Here is a 16,037-nt window from a genome sequence, read left to right on the forward strand (position 1 = left end):
AACTCCAGGAGAAAACTGGACCTTTCTGTTTGTGGCTTTGAACAGATGAAATCCTGTGGGTGTGTGGCAAATATTTCAACATTTGTCACTGAAATGTGGGAACATGATGAAACAAGGCACAAACTTAAAGGAATAACTGGGCAGACAGGGAATGTCACCACAACAAGGGGAGTCCTTGGTTTCATTAAATGAACCGGCAGGAGGGTTCGGACAGGTCAGGGAGAAGGTTAATATTCAGAACAACACAGAATGTAAAGGAAAAACTGGTCTCAAAGACAATTTGTTGTAATGTGGAGGGGATGTGCTGAATCAGGTTGAAAGAGGTTAAACATGTTTTCTATATTGCACAATCACATCAAAGCTTCAAAGATGAGACATGAAAGCCTTCGACATTAATCATGACAAGTGGGAAGCTAACTGATGATTGATGCAATTGCAAACACCAGCTGTGGGCAGGAGTTCACCACCACAGCGACATGTGGTTTCAGAAACTCCAACACAGACAAACAAGGTGTCAGCAGAGATCATCCCACAACACGAGTCAGGAATACCTTCATACGAGGCACTTTTGCCTTTATAGAATCGGCTTGTTCAGCCATCAGATGAAGTGTAGCAGATCATCTCATCTGATCTCACCAAAGTTCTGAGGCTGCATTCCCATCATCTCTCACAGATGGACAGATGCTAAACATATGGGACAATCACATTAAAATCTGGAACTCAGATGGGGATAAGGATTGGTGGTAGGTGGGAAGGTCTGGATCAATGTCTTACTCCAGGAAGCTTTAAAATCAGAATGACAGCATGTCAGAAATTATTCCTGTGATATCAGTGATCCCATTCCTATCTGTTAGTAAGACCGATGGAAGTATTTAGTGGAGACAGTTGCATGCTGGAGGATGATGTACACAAGGGTTTTCTGAACTGAGGATAATAGTGAGGGGAAAGGATGGGATCTTGAAAGAAAACAGACTCTCCATGTTGTTAGAAAGGAAGTGGGACCTTCCACTTGGTTTGACACAACACACACATACACAAACCCACATGGGTACACTTCCTATCGATCAGGTGGACCAGGTTTTGCCTCACACCGCCAACCCGAATACTGACTAAGACTGGCGATAAAGTATCAGTGTCTGTAAGGACTAAAAAGTTATAGAAATTCAAGTAAACATCACCCTCCAGGGACTCAAAGCAGTTTTGACTATCTAATTCCAGCACTTTCTCTGAACCCTAATCTATAATGGACAACATCTTGAACAGACATAATGATAAAAAGCTAAGCCACCAATAGATATTAGGTGGTCTATGGCCACTCTGGTGATCAGCCCTGGTGGGAGATTTTAGACAATACAGAACATCTTTGCATAATTGCAGCCTCTACTTTCCTATTGGTATTACAGATAATTCCCCTTATATTGATGGTCTCGGTGAAGGTCAGGCCACAGAGCAGAATGGATGAAAAGATGGCTCCAAACTCCCTGTAAATCTAATCCTCTGATTTCGGTTTTGTAGCCATCTTTCCATCCATCTGCTGCCTGGCCCTTCACTTCACACAGGCTGATCTTGGTCACCTTGTACACACTGTTATGGATAACAAGCGGGTTACAAAACAGAAAACAGAGAGAAGAGGTTAAGAGTAGTGACTCAGACTGGTAAAAGGTGGGAATTGATGTTCCACAGGGAGCAATGCTGGGACCACTGTTATTCAAATTTATATAAACGATTTGGACTCAGAAATCAGAAACCCAATTTTAAAATTTGGGAGCAGAATTACAGCAAATCACAGATAAGAATTCCCAGTTAATAAAACTTTGTTGTACAGTTCATTAAATCTTTAATTCAGTAGCAGAGTGAACAATGACATGAGGAAGTGATGAACTGATTTATTTATGAATTAATTGATTACCAAATTGGGAAGTACAGTTAATACGGAGGAAGACTGCAACAAAATCCTGGGATCTAACACAGACACATCAATATAGCAGGGAATTCTTGGAAACACAGTGCAGGTCCTTCTTTATCTGGAGATCAAATGTCTGTTGTATAATTGTCCCAGGAGTTAAAAGGATCCTGTGAATTCCTCCTTGTGTTATTTAATACAGACTTCACACTATTTATTTTTAGCTACATTTTACTATGTTAAAGGTGCTATGTCAATACAAGTTGTTGTTGACATTGGCTTAAAGTAGTGGACTCAGGACTGTCACCAATAAACCTTAAAAACTTCACAGAATAATCACCACAGTCATTTTTAAACTGGAGGCTTATTCCTGCCATTTCAGTTTCAGTCAGGAACAGAGCACAGTTTTACACCAATCTCTGACTTAACAGCACGTTTCCAGACTGCCTGACTCAGGTTGTACAACCACAGTTGTAAAGGAGCCTTCTGCTCTCTGCCTAGCAGCTCTGAAACACGATGGTTACAAAACAGAAATCAGAGGGTTAGATTTGCAGGGAGTTTGTATTTTTCCATCCATTTTTCTATGTGGCCTTGGACTCCACAGCCTGACCTTGGTCATCTTTAGGCTGTACGTACTGCATAGAAGTGGCTGTGACACATTTCTCACACACCTCAGGAGTAACCCACATGTGGGTTTTGCTGTCACTGAAGAAATATGAGAAAGACCAAAGTGTCATTTGTCCCTTTCAGTATGACCCTAAAGGACTGCATCCAGGCTGAAGTTCTGTTCCTGCCGTATGATCCTCCCCCAGATTGTCCTTTCTGAGCTCCAGCCAGGTGATGTTAAACACTCAGATGGGAAAGACAAAAATCTACAACAATGTGTGAAAAACAAAGTTTGACATGCTATGTGACATTTATCCAGAATATTAAACAGCAGCCCATTGAAATGGTTTATTAACTTATATACAAACATACGAATTAGGAGCAGGAGTAGGCCACTCAGCCCCTTGGGCTTGTTCCGCCATTCAATAAGATCATGGCTGATCTGATTGTAATCTCAACTACACATTCCTGCCAACCCCGATAACCTTTCACCCCTTGCTTATCAAGAATCTATCTACCTCTGCCTTAAATATATTCAAAGACTCTGTCTCAACTGCCTTTTGAGGAAGAGAATTCCAAAGTCTCACAACCCTACAAGAGAAAATGGGCGACCCCTTAAACAGTGGCCCCTAGTTCAAGATTCTCTCAGAAGAGAAAACATCCTTTCCACATCCACCTTGACAAGACCACTCAATATCTTATGTGTTTCAATCAAGTTGCCTCTTACCCTTCTAAACTCCAGTAGATACAAGCCTAGTCTGTCCAATCTTTCCTCATAAGACAACCCACCCATTCCTGGTATTGATCAACTAAACCTTCGCTGAACTGCTTCCAATGCATTTACATCTTTCCTTAAATACTACACATAGTACTCCAGATGTGGGCTCACCAGTGCCCTGTATAACAGAAGAATAACCTCCCTACTCTTGTATTCAATTTCACTTGCAATGAACGATAACATTCTTTCAGCTTTGCTAATTACTTGCTGTACCTGCACACTAACCTTTTGCACTAGGACACCCAGATCCCTCTGAATCTCAGAGCTCTGCAATCTCTCACCATTTAAATAATATGCCTCTTTTTTATTCGTCCTGCCAACATGGACAATGTCACATTTTCCCATATTATACTCCATTTGCCAGATTTTTGCCCACTCACCTAACCTATTTGTATCCTTTTGTAGCCTCCTTATGTCCTCTTCACAATTTATTTTCCTACCTATGTGTCATCAGAAAATTTAGCAATCACGCCATTGGTTCCTTCATCCAAATCATTTATATAAATTAAAAAGAGTTGAGGTCCCAGCACTGATCCTTGTGGCACACCAATCGTCACATCCTGCTAATCAGAAAAATACCCATTTATGTCTACTGTCTGTTTCCTGTTAGCTAGCTAATTTTCTATTCATGTCAATATGTTACCCCCTACACCATGAGATTTCATTTTCCGCAATAACCTTTAATGAGGCACCTTATCAAATGCCTTCTGGAAATATAGGTACAGTACATCCACCAGTTCTCCTTGATCCACAGCACATATTACTTCTTCAAAGAGCCCCAATAAATTGGTTCAGCATGATCTCCCTCTCACAAAACCTTGTTGACTCTGCCTGATTAAACTTGAAGTTATCTAACTACTCTGTAATAACGTTTCTAACATTTTCCCTATGACAGATGTTAAGCTAACTGGCCTATAGTTTCCTGCTCTCTGTCTCCCTCCCTTTTTGAATAAAGGAGTTACATTTCCTATTTTCCTATCTGATTTTCCTATCCTTCTCCGAATCTAGCGGATTTTGGAAAATTAAAACCAATGCATCAACTATCTCACCAGCCACTTCTTTTAAGACCCAAGGATGAAATCCATCAGGACAGGGGGACTTGTCAGCCTGCAGCTCCAACAATTTGCTCAGTACCACTTCCCTGGTGATTGTAATTTTCTTGAGCTCCTCCCTCTTTTCCAATTCCTTATTCATAGCCATTCCTGGCATGTTACTTGTATCCTCTATCGTGAAGACGATGCAAAATATCTGTTCAATTCATCTGCCATCTCCTTATTTTCCATTATTAACTCCCCAGACTCACTTTCTATAGGAGCAACCCTCACTTTGTTAACTCTTTTCATTTTTAAATATCAATATTTACTTTTACTATCTGTCTTTATATTTCTACCTCACTTTCTCTCATACTCTTTATTAATCTTTCAGTCATTCTTTTCTTTTTTTAAATTCTGTCCAGTCTTCTGAACTGCCACCCATCTTTGCACAATTATATTTCAGCAGAAACAAACTCCAGCTGTCAGAATGAAAGAATTCAATCCTGAACAGGATTAACAGCAACAGTAACCACAGATTTCAATCCCCATAGTCACTTGTGAACTCGCTGATGTGTCAGCAGGGTGGATGACTGAGTGAATCCCTTCCCACACACGGAGCAGGTGAATGGCCTCTCCCCAGTGTGAACTCGCTGGTGTGTAATCAGATCCTTTTTACTTTTAAAGGTCTTCTCACACTCAGAACATTTAAAAGGTCTCTGATCAGTATGAACAAGTTGATGTGTCAGAAGGTGGGATGACCGAATGAATCCCTTTCCACACATGGAACATGTGAATGGCCTCTCGCCAGTGTGAACTCGCTGATGTGTCAACAGGTCAGATGAATTGGTGAATCCCTTCCCGCACATGGAGCAGGTGAATGGCCTCTCCCCAGTGTGAATTCGCTGGTGCGTCAGTAGTTTGGATGGTCGATTAAATCCCTTGCCACAGATAAAGCAGGTGTATGGACTTTCCCCAGTGTGAATTCTCTGGTGATTCAGAAGCCTGGATAATTGATTAAATCCTTCTCCACACAAGGAACAGATAAACAGACTCTCCCTCGTGTGAATGCGCTGGTGTGTCAGCAGGTAGGATGACTGAGTGAATCCTTTCCCGCACACGGAGCAGGTGAACAGCCTCTCTCCACTGTGAGTTTGCTGGTGCCTCTGAAAGTTTGATGAATGACCGATTGCCTTCCCACACACAGAGCAGATGACTGAACTCTGCTCAGTGTGAAATTGCTGGTGTCTCAGAAGGTTGGATGAATTAGTGAATCCCTTCCCACACACGGAGCAGGTGAACGGCCTCTCCCCAGTGTGACTGCGTTGATGAATTTCCAGCTTTGACGGGGAACCAAATCCCTTCCCACAGTCCCCACATTTCCATGGTTTCTCCATAGTGCCGGTGTCCTCGTGCCTGTCCATGTTGGATGGTCAGACCAAACCTCGTACACAGTTTATCCCTGCTGTGAATGATTAGATGTTTTTTCAGGCTGTGCAATTGGTTAAAACATTTCTCATTAAAGGTTCATTGATATCCAGCACCTGATGTATTGACTGAATCTGTCAGATTTTGATGTGATTTTTGGTTTGAGTTTCCTGTGAGCAAATCTTCCTGTTCACTTCCTTGAACTGCTGTAGTCCATGTGGTGTCGGCGCTGTTAGGAAAGGAGTTCCAGGATTTCGACCCAGCGACAATGAAGGAACGACAATATATTCCCAAGTCTGACTTATGATGGAAGAAAGGTTATTGATAAAGCAGCTGAAGATGGTTTGGCCTAGGATACTGACCTGATATCCTCCAGCAGTGATGTCCTAGGATCGAGATAACAAAGAATAAAAAAAAATTAAACTGATAAATGTTAAATTGTGTTGTTGATAAAAGAGATACTCATTTAATTTTTCAGAGATGACTGATTTCCCAGGGGTTCACTCTGACTCCCCTGACTGACTGACTCAGGGTCCAGTACTCAATCCCCCCGATTGGTGACAACTCGCTGCTCCTTTGCTCCTCCGGCCTCTGAGCTCCTCTTGCTGTTGTTTCCCAGGACAGTCAATGCCCGCTCTCCAACATGACCCTGTCAGATGGAGTTCAGGGGCTCAGAGGAAGAAAAGAAAATGAGGCGGTGAATCTGAGTTGGGAGAAACAAGGAGAGAAACAGGATTCAATGGAGAAACTGAGCCGGGGGCGAGCGCAGCCTCAGGAACAGCGAGTGCGGCTCTCAGAGGCCGAATGAGAGCGGCCGTGCCCGGCGGCCGTGCGGTGATCTCCCCGGGCTGGGGGACTGGGGGTCGGGGCTGCCCATTAAAGCGATGCTGCAGCGCCTCCCCCATCCTCGCCGCCGCTTCCCGGTTTCTTCTCCCGTTTCCACCGAGTCCAACTCACAACAAAGGAACCGCCCAGAATGCCCCGCGGCTGGTCCTGGGGAGCATGCGCACTCTCAGCGCCTGGGGAAAGGAGCGAGTTGGATAGAGCGGTTTCTGGGACGCGGTGGATTGTGGGAACTGGGGCCGCCATTAGCATAAGAATCAAACAATGGTTCCAACAGAGGAGGACGACAATTGGCCCGTCTGATCTTCTAGCATCACTTAGTTGATCACACTCTCTCGCCTTTTCTCCATAACCCTGCAATTGATTATTGATACAGGGTCTAGGTTAATATAAACTGAGACAGGGTCTAGCGTAGGGATGACTGAGACAGGGCCCAAGTTAATCTCAACTGAGACAGGGTCCAGTGCAGTGATTACAAATCAGCAGGAGGAGTAAAATAAACCAAGACCTGATCCAGTGCAGTAATGAAAAGGATGGTGCCTAATGGAATATTAAGCAAGACATGGTCTGACTCTAGTGCAATAATAACTAAGATATATTGTGATATGGCCCACTGTAATGTAACAGACAGAGGGCCCAAATTACAGTGGTACAGTCGACTGCAGTAGCTGCTTTGACAGGGCCTAGTGTAGTGCAAATATTGGGCTGGTCTTATGTGGCAATAACTGAGCTATGCTCAAGGTAAGTTAAAAGCAAAACAGGGCCGAATGCATTATAAACAGAGACAGGGTCTAGTGCAGTAATCAGTACACCGGGTCTAGTGTACTATAAACCAGGACAGGGTCTAGTACAGTTCAAAATAATATTAAGAAATACTTGCATTTATATAGCTCATTTCATGATCACCAAATGTGTCAAAACACTTTACACCTAATTAAGTACTTTCGAATTGTTAGTAATGTTACTAATACAGGGCCTCATGTAATACAGATAGATATAATTAGAGACATGGTCAAATAACTGAGACAGGGTCTAATGAAACAGAAACAGAAACATGGTCTAGTTTGTAACTGAGACAGCATCAAGGGCACAAATAACAGGGTCATGTACAATATAAATAGAGACATGGTCAAGTCTGGTGATAATCAGAGAGGATCGACTGCAGTAATGTCTTGAATATAGCTTCAAAAAGATATCAACACCTATTCAGGCCCTAATCAGGCTTCAGGTGATTGATAGTTGACTGTCACACAGTCAGGTAAGTCAGCTACCTGAGCAACCTTTTAACTAGACTACTGAACTCAGAGAAATTAAAGAGAAATACTTACCAGTTCAATTCCCACTGTGCAGCAAATTGCCAAGACCCACACTCACTCTGGCTGTGTCTCACTCAGGATGAGGTCTCTCCCCTGCTCGTGTGCTTCTAATAGTCCCTTTCTGAAATAGAGCTGAGGTGAGCTGAGATGACTCACACTAGTTAAGCTTCAAATAGTAATCAACACCTAATCAGGCAAGGTTTGATCAGGGACAGTCAGCATGGCTTTGTCAGAGGGAAGTCATGCCTAAAAAATTTGATTGAACTTATTGAGGAGATGACCAGATGTGTAGATGAGGGTAGTGCAGTTTATGTCGTTTATATAGATTTCAGTAAAGCCTATGACAAGGCCCCACATGGGAGACTTATAAAGAAGGCAAATGCACATCGGATACAGGGTAATTTGATAAGGTGGTTTCAGAATTGGCTTAGTTGTAGGAGACAGAGGATGATGACAGAAGGTTGCTTTCGTGACTGGAAGCCAGTGTCGTACCACAGGGATCTGTGCTGGGTCCCCTATTATTCGTCATTTATAGAAATGACATAGATGACTATGTGGGGGGTAGGATTAGTAAGTTTATGGATGACACAAAGATGGGCCGGGTGATTAACAGTGAGGTTGAGTGTCTTGGGCTACAGGAAGATATAGACGGGATGGGCAGATAAGTAGCAGATGGAATTTAACCCTGAAAAGTGTGAGGTGATACACTTTGGAAGGAGTAATTTAACAAGGAGGCCACAGGTGGAGTACTGTGTGCAGTTCTGGTCACCATATTATGCAAAGGATGTGATTGCACTGGAGGGGATGCAGAGGAGATTCACCAGGATGTTGCCTGGGATGAAACATTTAAGTTATGAAGAGAGGTTGGATAGACTTGGGTTGTTTTCGTTGGAACAGAGAAGACTGAGAGGCAACCTGATCGAGGTGTACAAGATTATGAGGGGCATGGACAGGGTGGATAGGGAGCATCTGTTCCCCTTAGTTGAAGGGTCAGTCACAAGGGGGCATAAGTTCAAGGTGAGGGGCAGAAGGTTTAGGGGGAATGTAAAAGCTTTTTTACCCAGAGGGTGGTGACGGTCTGGAATGCACTGCCTGGGAGGGTGGCGGAGGTGGGTTGGCTCGCATCCTTTAAAAAGTACCTGCATGAGCACTTGGTACATCATAACATTCAAGGCTATGGGCCAAGTGCTGGTAAATGGGATTAGGTAGGTAGGTCAGGTGTTTCTCATGTGTCGGTGCAGAGTCGATGGGCTGTAGGGCCTCTTTGCACTGTGATTCTGATTTATATGTATTTCAGTAATCATCCTCGTAAATCTTCTCTGCTCCCTCTCCAGTGTCTCTCCTTTTTTATAAAATGGTGACCAGATTGCACTCTTTATTCTCAGTGTGGTCTAACCAAGGTTCCTGACAGCTTTAGCAGAACCTCCCAACTTTCCGATTCCATTTCTTGCAAAATAAAACCTAGTACTTGGTTTTCTCTTTTTATGGCCTTGCTCTGATTGCTGTATTTATACTCGGAGATCTCTTTGTTCCTCTACCCCACCCAGACTCAGACCTTCCAAGTAATAAGTGACCTGCTTATACTTCTGACCAAAATCTGCTACCTCACATTTATCTGTGTTCAATTTCATTTGCCCCATTCTCCCCACCTCTGATCTAACAAGCTGCAGCTACACTGGAGATATTTATATTTAACTTGTTCACTACATTCGTGATGACTCTGCTCAAACCGTAACCACAAGGATATCAGTGCATTGCTCTGAGTGTGAGCACAAGGCTGTGTCACTATCACTCACAAATACCGTTTCCTTGGTTCACATCGCCATACAAAGACCAGCTCTTTATACATCCCCTTTCTACACAATTGCAGCAGGATGTGAGGCTCATTAATATTCACCAACATTTCATAACAGCAAAGGTTTCACTGGGACAAAGGTTCAAGCATTTTCCATTACAGGCAAAACACAGAGAAAAGAAAGACTTGCATTTATATAGCACCTTTCACCACCTCAGGGTGTCCCAAAGTGCTTTTCATCAGGGAAATCCTTTTGAAGTACAGTTACTGTTGTAATTTAGGAAACACATCACAATCAATTTGCGCACAGCAAGCTCCCACACACAGCAACATGATAATGACCAGATCATCTGTGTTTGTCACATTGGCTGAGGGATGAATATTGGCTGGGGCATTAGGAATAACTCCCCTGCTCTTCTTCAAAACAAAGGCCTGTGGATCTTTTACATCCACCTGAGCAGCCAGGTGAGGGCCTTGGTGTAATATTCTCAGTTGAAAGACAGCATCTCTGACAGTGAGGCACTCCCTCAGTATTGCACTGGAAAGTCAACCTCAGTTTTTGTGCTGAGTGGCTGAAGTGGAACTTGACCCCACAACCTTCTGCTTGAGAGATGAGAGTGTTACCCACTGAGCCACGGCTGACCCAGCGATACAGCCGTAAACTGGCACCTTAACATTGTCTCATCAGCCACAGTGTTTCATTAAATACACTTACTGAGTGGATTTCAATTTAAGCCAGGTTTGCAGACGTGATGCTCCATTCACACATCGAAGGTGAGAGAGATGCTGTGGGATACACACCAAGTTCAGGAGCTGAAATTGATTAGCAGGTTGAGTTTTGTGTTTAGTGATCCTGAGTGTCTTACAGATGCCTTCCCTGGATCCCAAGGCTAAGAAAGACACTCTGGAAGGTATGGGGAGCTGGGACTTTTCCATGAGAGTAACAGAAGGTAGGAGAACTGAAATACTCTAGAGGTAGAAAGGAGAAAATGTTCCATCCTGGACGTAATTCTCAGCAGCAAATTCAAGAAAATCAAACTTTGCCGGTGACCTGTGAACTCGCTGGTGTCTCAGCAGGTGGTGTGAACAAGTAAATCCCTTCCCATACTCGGAGCAGGTGAACGGCTTCTTCCCAGTGTGAATTCACTGGTGTAAAGTGAGTTGAGATGATTTCCTGAACCCAGTCCTGCAGTAAGGGCACCTGAACGGTCTTTTCTCAGTGTGAACGCGTTGATGGTACATCAGTTCTCCGGAGGTTTATAGCACTTCCCACAGTCAGAGCATTTAAAAGGTCTCTCCTCAGTATGAATGCGCTGGTGTCTCAGCAGGTGGGATGACTGAGTGAATCTCTTCCCACGCTCGGAGCAGAGGAATGTCCTCTCCCCACTGTGAACTCGCTGGTGTCTCAGCAGGTTGGCTAACAGAATGAATCCCTTCCCACACTCGTCGCAGAGGAATGACCTCTCCCCAGAGTGAGTGCGCTGGTGTTTCACCAGATCAGATGAATGCGCAAATGTCTTCCCACACTCGGAGCAGAGGAATGGCCTCTCTTCAGTGTGAATACGCTGCTGTCTCAGCAGGTCATTGCTTCTTGTAAAGGTCTTCTCACATTCAGAACATTTGAAAGTTCTCTTATCAGAGTGAACACGTTGGTGTTCAGTGTATTGGGTGGATTCAGAAACTCTCTTGTCATACATGGAGTAGGTGAACAGCCTCTCCCTAGTGTGACCTCGCTGGTGTTTCACCAGGTGGGATGACCGTGTGAATCCCTTCCCACACTCAAGCAGGTGAACGGTCTCTCCCCTGTGTGAATTCGTTGGTATGTTAGAGGGTGGAATTAGTGAGTAAGTGTCTTCCTACAGTCAGAGCAGGTGAACGGCCTCTCCCCGGTGTGAACCCATTGGTGTGCCAGAAGGTTGGATGGCTGAGTGAATACATTCCCACACACAGAGCAGATGAAGGGTCTCTCCCCATTGTGAACACCCTCGTGCTTCAGAAGGTAGATTGAATGGGTGAAGCTCTTCCCACACATGGAGCAAGTGAATGGCCTCTCGCTGGTGTGAGTGCGCTGGTGTCTCAGCAGTTCAGTGTCTTTTAAAGGTCTTCTCACACTTTGAGCACTTAAAAGGTCTCTTATTGGAGTGAACGAGCTTGTGCTCAGTGTAGTGGGAGGACTGAGCGAATCTCTTCCCACACTGGGAGCAGCTGAACGGCCTGTCCTTGGTGTGAACTCACTGGTGCTCAGTGATATGCACTGACTCGCTGAATGACTCCCCACAGTGAGAGCAGCTGAATGGTCTCTCGTGTGTGTGAAGGAGCTGGTGCTCAGCGAGGCAGGAGGACAGCCTGAACCTCTTCCCACAGTGGGAGCAGCTGAACGGTCTCTCGTCAGTATGAACTCGCTGGTGTTGGACCAGTTCCTCAGAGGTTTCAAAGCTTTTCCCAGAGTCAGACATTGAAGAGGATCCTCATCAATGTGATTGAGCTGGTGTGCCAGCAGGTTGGATGAACACATGAATTTCTTCCCACACAGAGCAGGTGAACAGCCTCTCACTATTGCGAGCTCGCTGTCGTGTCAGCATGTTTACCAGCTGTATCAATCCCTTCACACAGGAGGAGCAGGTGAATGGCCTTTCACCAGTTTCCAACTGAGACAGTCAATTAAATCCTTCAGATGTACAAATCTTCAGATGCCGATGAATTGAGAGACTGTCAGATTTTGATGTAAAGTTTGGTTTACTTTTCCTGACTGCAAATCTTCCTCTTCTTTTTTCTGTAAAATAAGTTTACAAAGAATTAAATGGAACATCCATTACACAAACAGGCCATTCGGTCTATCTGGTCTGTCTTGGAGTTTCTACTCCACAGGAGTCTCCTCCCATTCTGCCGACATCATCTCAGCCTTTCAGCTTATCTTTCTAATCCCTTTCTTCTCTTGTTCTCATCTAGTTTACTATTGAAAGCATCTAAGAGATTTGTCTCAACCACTTCCTGTAGTAGCGAGTTCCACAGTCTAACAACTGAGGAAAGAAATATCTCCCGTTTTCCTCTTGGATTTATTAGTTTCAAGAAGTGTAAACATTCTGTCCACATCTATCTGTCCAACCCAATCAGAGTTTTAAAGACCTATATCAGAGGAGACAAATATGTTCTTGACTTGAGTTTGCTGTGTGTAAATCCTCCCTTTCTAATTCCCTGTAAAAGGAGTTTCCAAAATCCATCCCCTCCAGGGTAGAAATGCACAATATTCTCTCCTCCTGTTGACAGGGGCCAGGATGACTGTACATGCGCCTTGTTGCACTTTGACCCTGTCAGGATGGCGGCCTGTGACTGAGAACCGCGGCCCGCAGCTGCTGCCCCGTTCGCAGAGAACTCGGGAGCTCTAGCTCCTTATTCAGGCGTTGAGGCCGCCAGTGAGTATTTATGAAGCCTCCCCACCCACCCTGCCGCCTCCAATCCTCCCCATCCACCGGCTTCATTTACTCGCCCTACTCGACATTTCTGTACAGCTTCGATCAGCTCCTGGTGTGGCCTCTACTGCGCATGCTCTACTCAGCGCCCTTTGTCATTCATGAAATATGTGAAAGGTCTCTCTGTACTGTGACTGTGTTGCTGTGTCAGTAAATGGGATGACCAACTGAATCCCTTTCCACTTTCAGCTGGTGATGATATTTTCATGCTGTGATTTTACCCATCACTTTACGCTCAGATGGGAATCTCAAACCCTCCCTGAAATGATAAAGCAAAATACTGCAGATGCTGTAAATCTGCAACAAAAACAAAAAATGCTGGAAAAACTCAGCAAATCTAGCAGCATCTGTGGAGAGAGAAACAGAGTTAACTTTTTGAGCTCGTATGACACTTCTTCAGAGCTGACGAGAAGTGGAAATGTGATGAAATTTATACTGTTAAAGGAGGTGGGGCAGATGGAGCCCTTCCCCTCTGTCAGCATTCCATAGGGACCGTTCCCTCCAGGACATCCTAGTCCACTCCTCCATCATCCCCAAAACCTTATCCCCTTCCCATGGCACCTTCCCATGCAATCACAGAAGGTGCAACAACTGCCCCTTTACCTCCTCCCTACTCACCGTCCAAGGGCCCAAACACTCCTTTTAAATGAAGCAGCGCTTCACTTGCACCACCTTCAATTTCGTCTACTGCATCTGCTGTTCCCAATGTGGTCTCCTCTACATCAGGGAGACCAAGCACAGATTGGGTGACCGCTTTGCAGAACACCTGTGGTCTGTCCACAAGCATGAACCAGAACTTCCGGTTGCTTGCCATTTCAACACCCCATCCTGCTCTCATTCCCACATCTCTGTCCTTGGCCTGCTGCAATGTTCCAGTGAAGCCCAACGCGAACTGGAGGAACAGCACCTCATCTTCCGATTAGGCACTTTACAGCCTTCTGTACTTAACATTGAGTTCAACAACTTCAGACCTCCATTCTCACCCTTTTTTCTAATCCCCTTTTCTCTACATTCAGTTTTTTCCACATTTTTATTTTCATTTTAATTCATTTATCCATTGTTTTATCCCCTTTTTTTAATCAACCCTTCTATCCAATTTTCTATCCTTTTTTCCAGTATTTTCTGCTTTCCTGCAATGAGTTCCTCATTCTCAGCCCTCTCCAGTTAAGGAAAAGCAAAAGCAAAATCTTGCCTATGTTGGAAATCAGAAATAAAAGCAGAAAATGCTGGAATTTTCAGCAGATCTGCTTGCGTCTGCGGAGAAAGAGACATAGTTTACATTTCAAGTCTGTGACCGTTCATCAGAACCACACTGTCCCTGTGCATCACTTTGTTCTTCAATCCACTGAAACTGCCAGTGAAAACTGCCCTCGACTTCACTGGAAGTGCAAGGGACAAGTTTGTAGGTGTAGCCTAATATACAACGTATGATGACATTTTTAAAAAGAGCCCAAGTACCAATAGATATTTACATTAATTAACCAAACCCCTTAACCCTGAAGTCTGCTTAAATAATTCACCCCTTTAACAAAGACTGGACAATACAGCTCACACACACTCTGTCTCCAGATTTCTGGCTAAACGAGCTCCCCTGCCATTTTATAGATCTCTCTCTCTCTTTCTCTCTCTCTCTCTTCTATTCTGATCATATTGAACAAACACGGACCAGCCTTTGAACTGTCATTTCTTGAGGTGTCCTGGCAATTTCTAAAGTCCAGAATTTTAATAACCTTACTCTAACAATTTTAACCTTCCCCAAAGTAAAAATTACCTCTAAAATATTGATATGAACCATGAACAAGATGGTTATGAAAATATTTCTATGCTTTCATTGTTTCAGTGCTTCAAAATGGTGATTATTTTCTTCTGTGACTGTGTGTGTTTGTTCAATTAAATGATTGTAAAAGGTAACGGTGGAGAAAGATTGAGAGTTTTCAGTGTATGAAAGAAGTGAAATGGATCAACAAAGAAGGAACACATTTCCAACCAGAGTAGAAATAGATGACAGATACAGAATGGCTCTCCCACCTTTAGTTTCTTCACTAGTTCCATTACTCTCACTTTTGCCTTGCATCATCATCCTTTTGTTATTTAATCTCGCCTGCCTTACAACCGATCACAAACCTTCTCTTCAGTTATTTACCCCTCCCCCTTTCTCTGACTGTGCATTTGTTTAAAACATCTATTGTGTGTCTTTTTTTTCCAGTTCTGATGGAAGTTCAGTGTCTTGAACCATTAACTGTTTCTCTCTCCACAGACTCAGTCTGACCTGCTCAGTATTCCCAGCATTTCCTTTTTGTGAATTGGAGTGAGAGATGAATGGTCAGCTCCCCTTGGTCGGGGATGCTTGACACTAATTTCCATAGTGCAGTGGGCAGAATGTTTGCTTTACACGTGAAATCCCTGCTTAGAGCCAACGTGGAAACTTTGTGTTTCAATTGCTAAGGGCAAATGATCAGGTCACTGGGCTAATAATCCAGAAGTGCAAACACAGGTTCAAATCCCACCTTGGCAGTGGGTGGAATTTAAATTCAATTCATCAATAAGTCTGAAATTGAAAACTGGTCTCAGTAACTGTGACCATGAAGCTATCGTTGATTGTCATAAAAACACACCTGGTTCTCTAATTTCCTTTAGGGGATGAAATCTCCTGTCCTTACCTGGTCTGACCTACACGTGACTCCTGGCCCACGGTGATGTAGTTGACTTTTAACTGCCTTCTAAAATGGCCAATCAAGCCACTAAGTTCAATGGAAATTAGGCTTTGGTCATAACTGGTTTTGACAATGACCCCACATCCTATCAAGGTATATAAAAAAAAGATCAATTAACATTTTGTTCCATTTGTTTTCGAACAGGGTGACAAT

General features: G+C 43.8%; 1 protein-coding gene across 1 annotated transcript; it reads right to left on the reverse strand.

Annotated features, from left to right (window-relative positions):
* Window positions 1-1,813: 1,813 nt before the first annotated feature.
* LOC144697110 (uncharacterized) lies at window positions 1,814-6,805 on the reverse strand. Its single transcript, XM_078568933.1, has one exon. The coding sequence runs from the start codon at window positions 5,740-5,742 to the stop codon at window positions 4,873-4,875; it is 870 nt and encodes a 289-aa protein (XP_078425059.1). The 5' UTR covers window positions 5,743-6,805; the 3' UTR covers window positions 1,814-4,872.
* Window positions 6,806-16,037: the final 9,232 nt, after the last annotated feature.

This window comes from Cetorhinus maximus, chromosome 23, assembly GCF_964194155.1.
Source record: "Cetorhinus maximus chromosome 23, sCetMax3.hap1.1, whole genome shotgun sequence".
NCBI lineage: Eukaryota > Metazoa > Chordata > Chondrichthyes > Lamniformes > Cetorhinidae > Cetorhinus > Cetorhinus maximus.

Excerpts from the sequence above, each read along its gene's own strand:
- LOC144697110 (XM_078568933.1), bottom strand. The coding sequence starts at position 5,742 with ATGGACAGGCACGAGGACACCGGCACTATGGAGAAACCATGGAAATGT.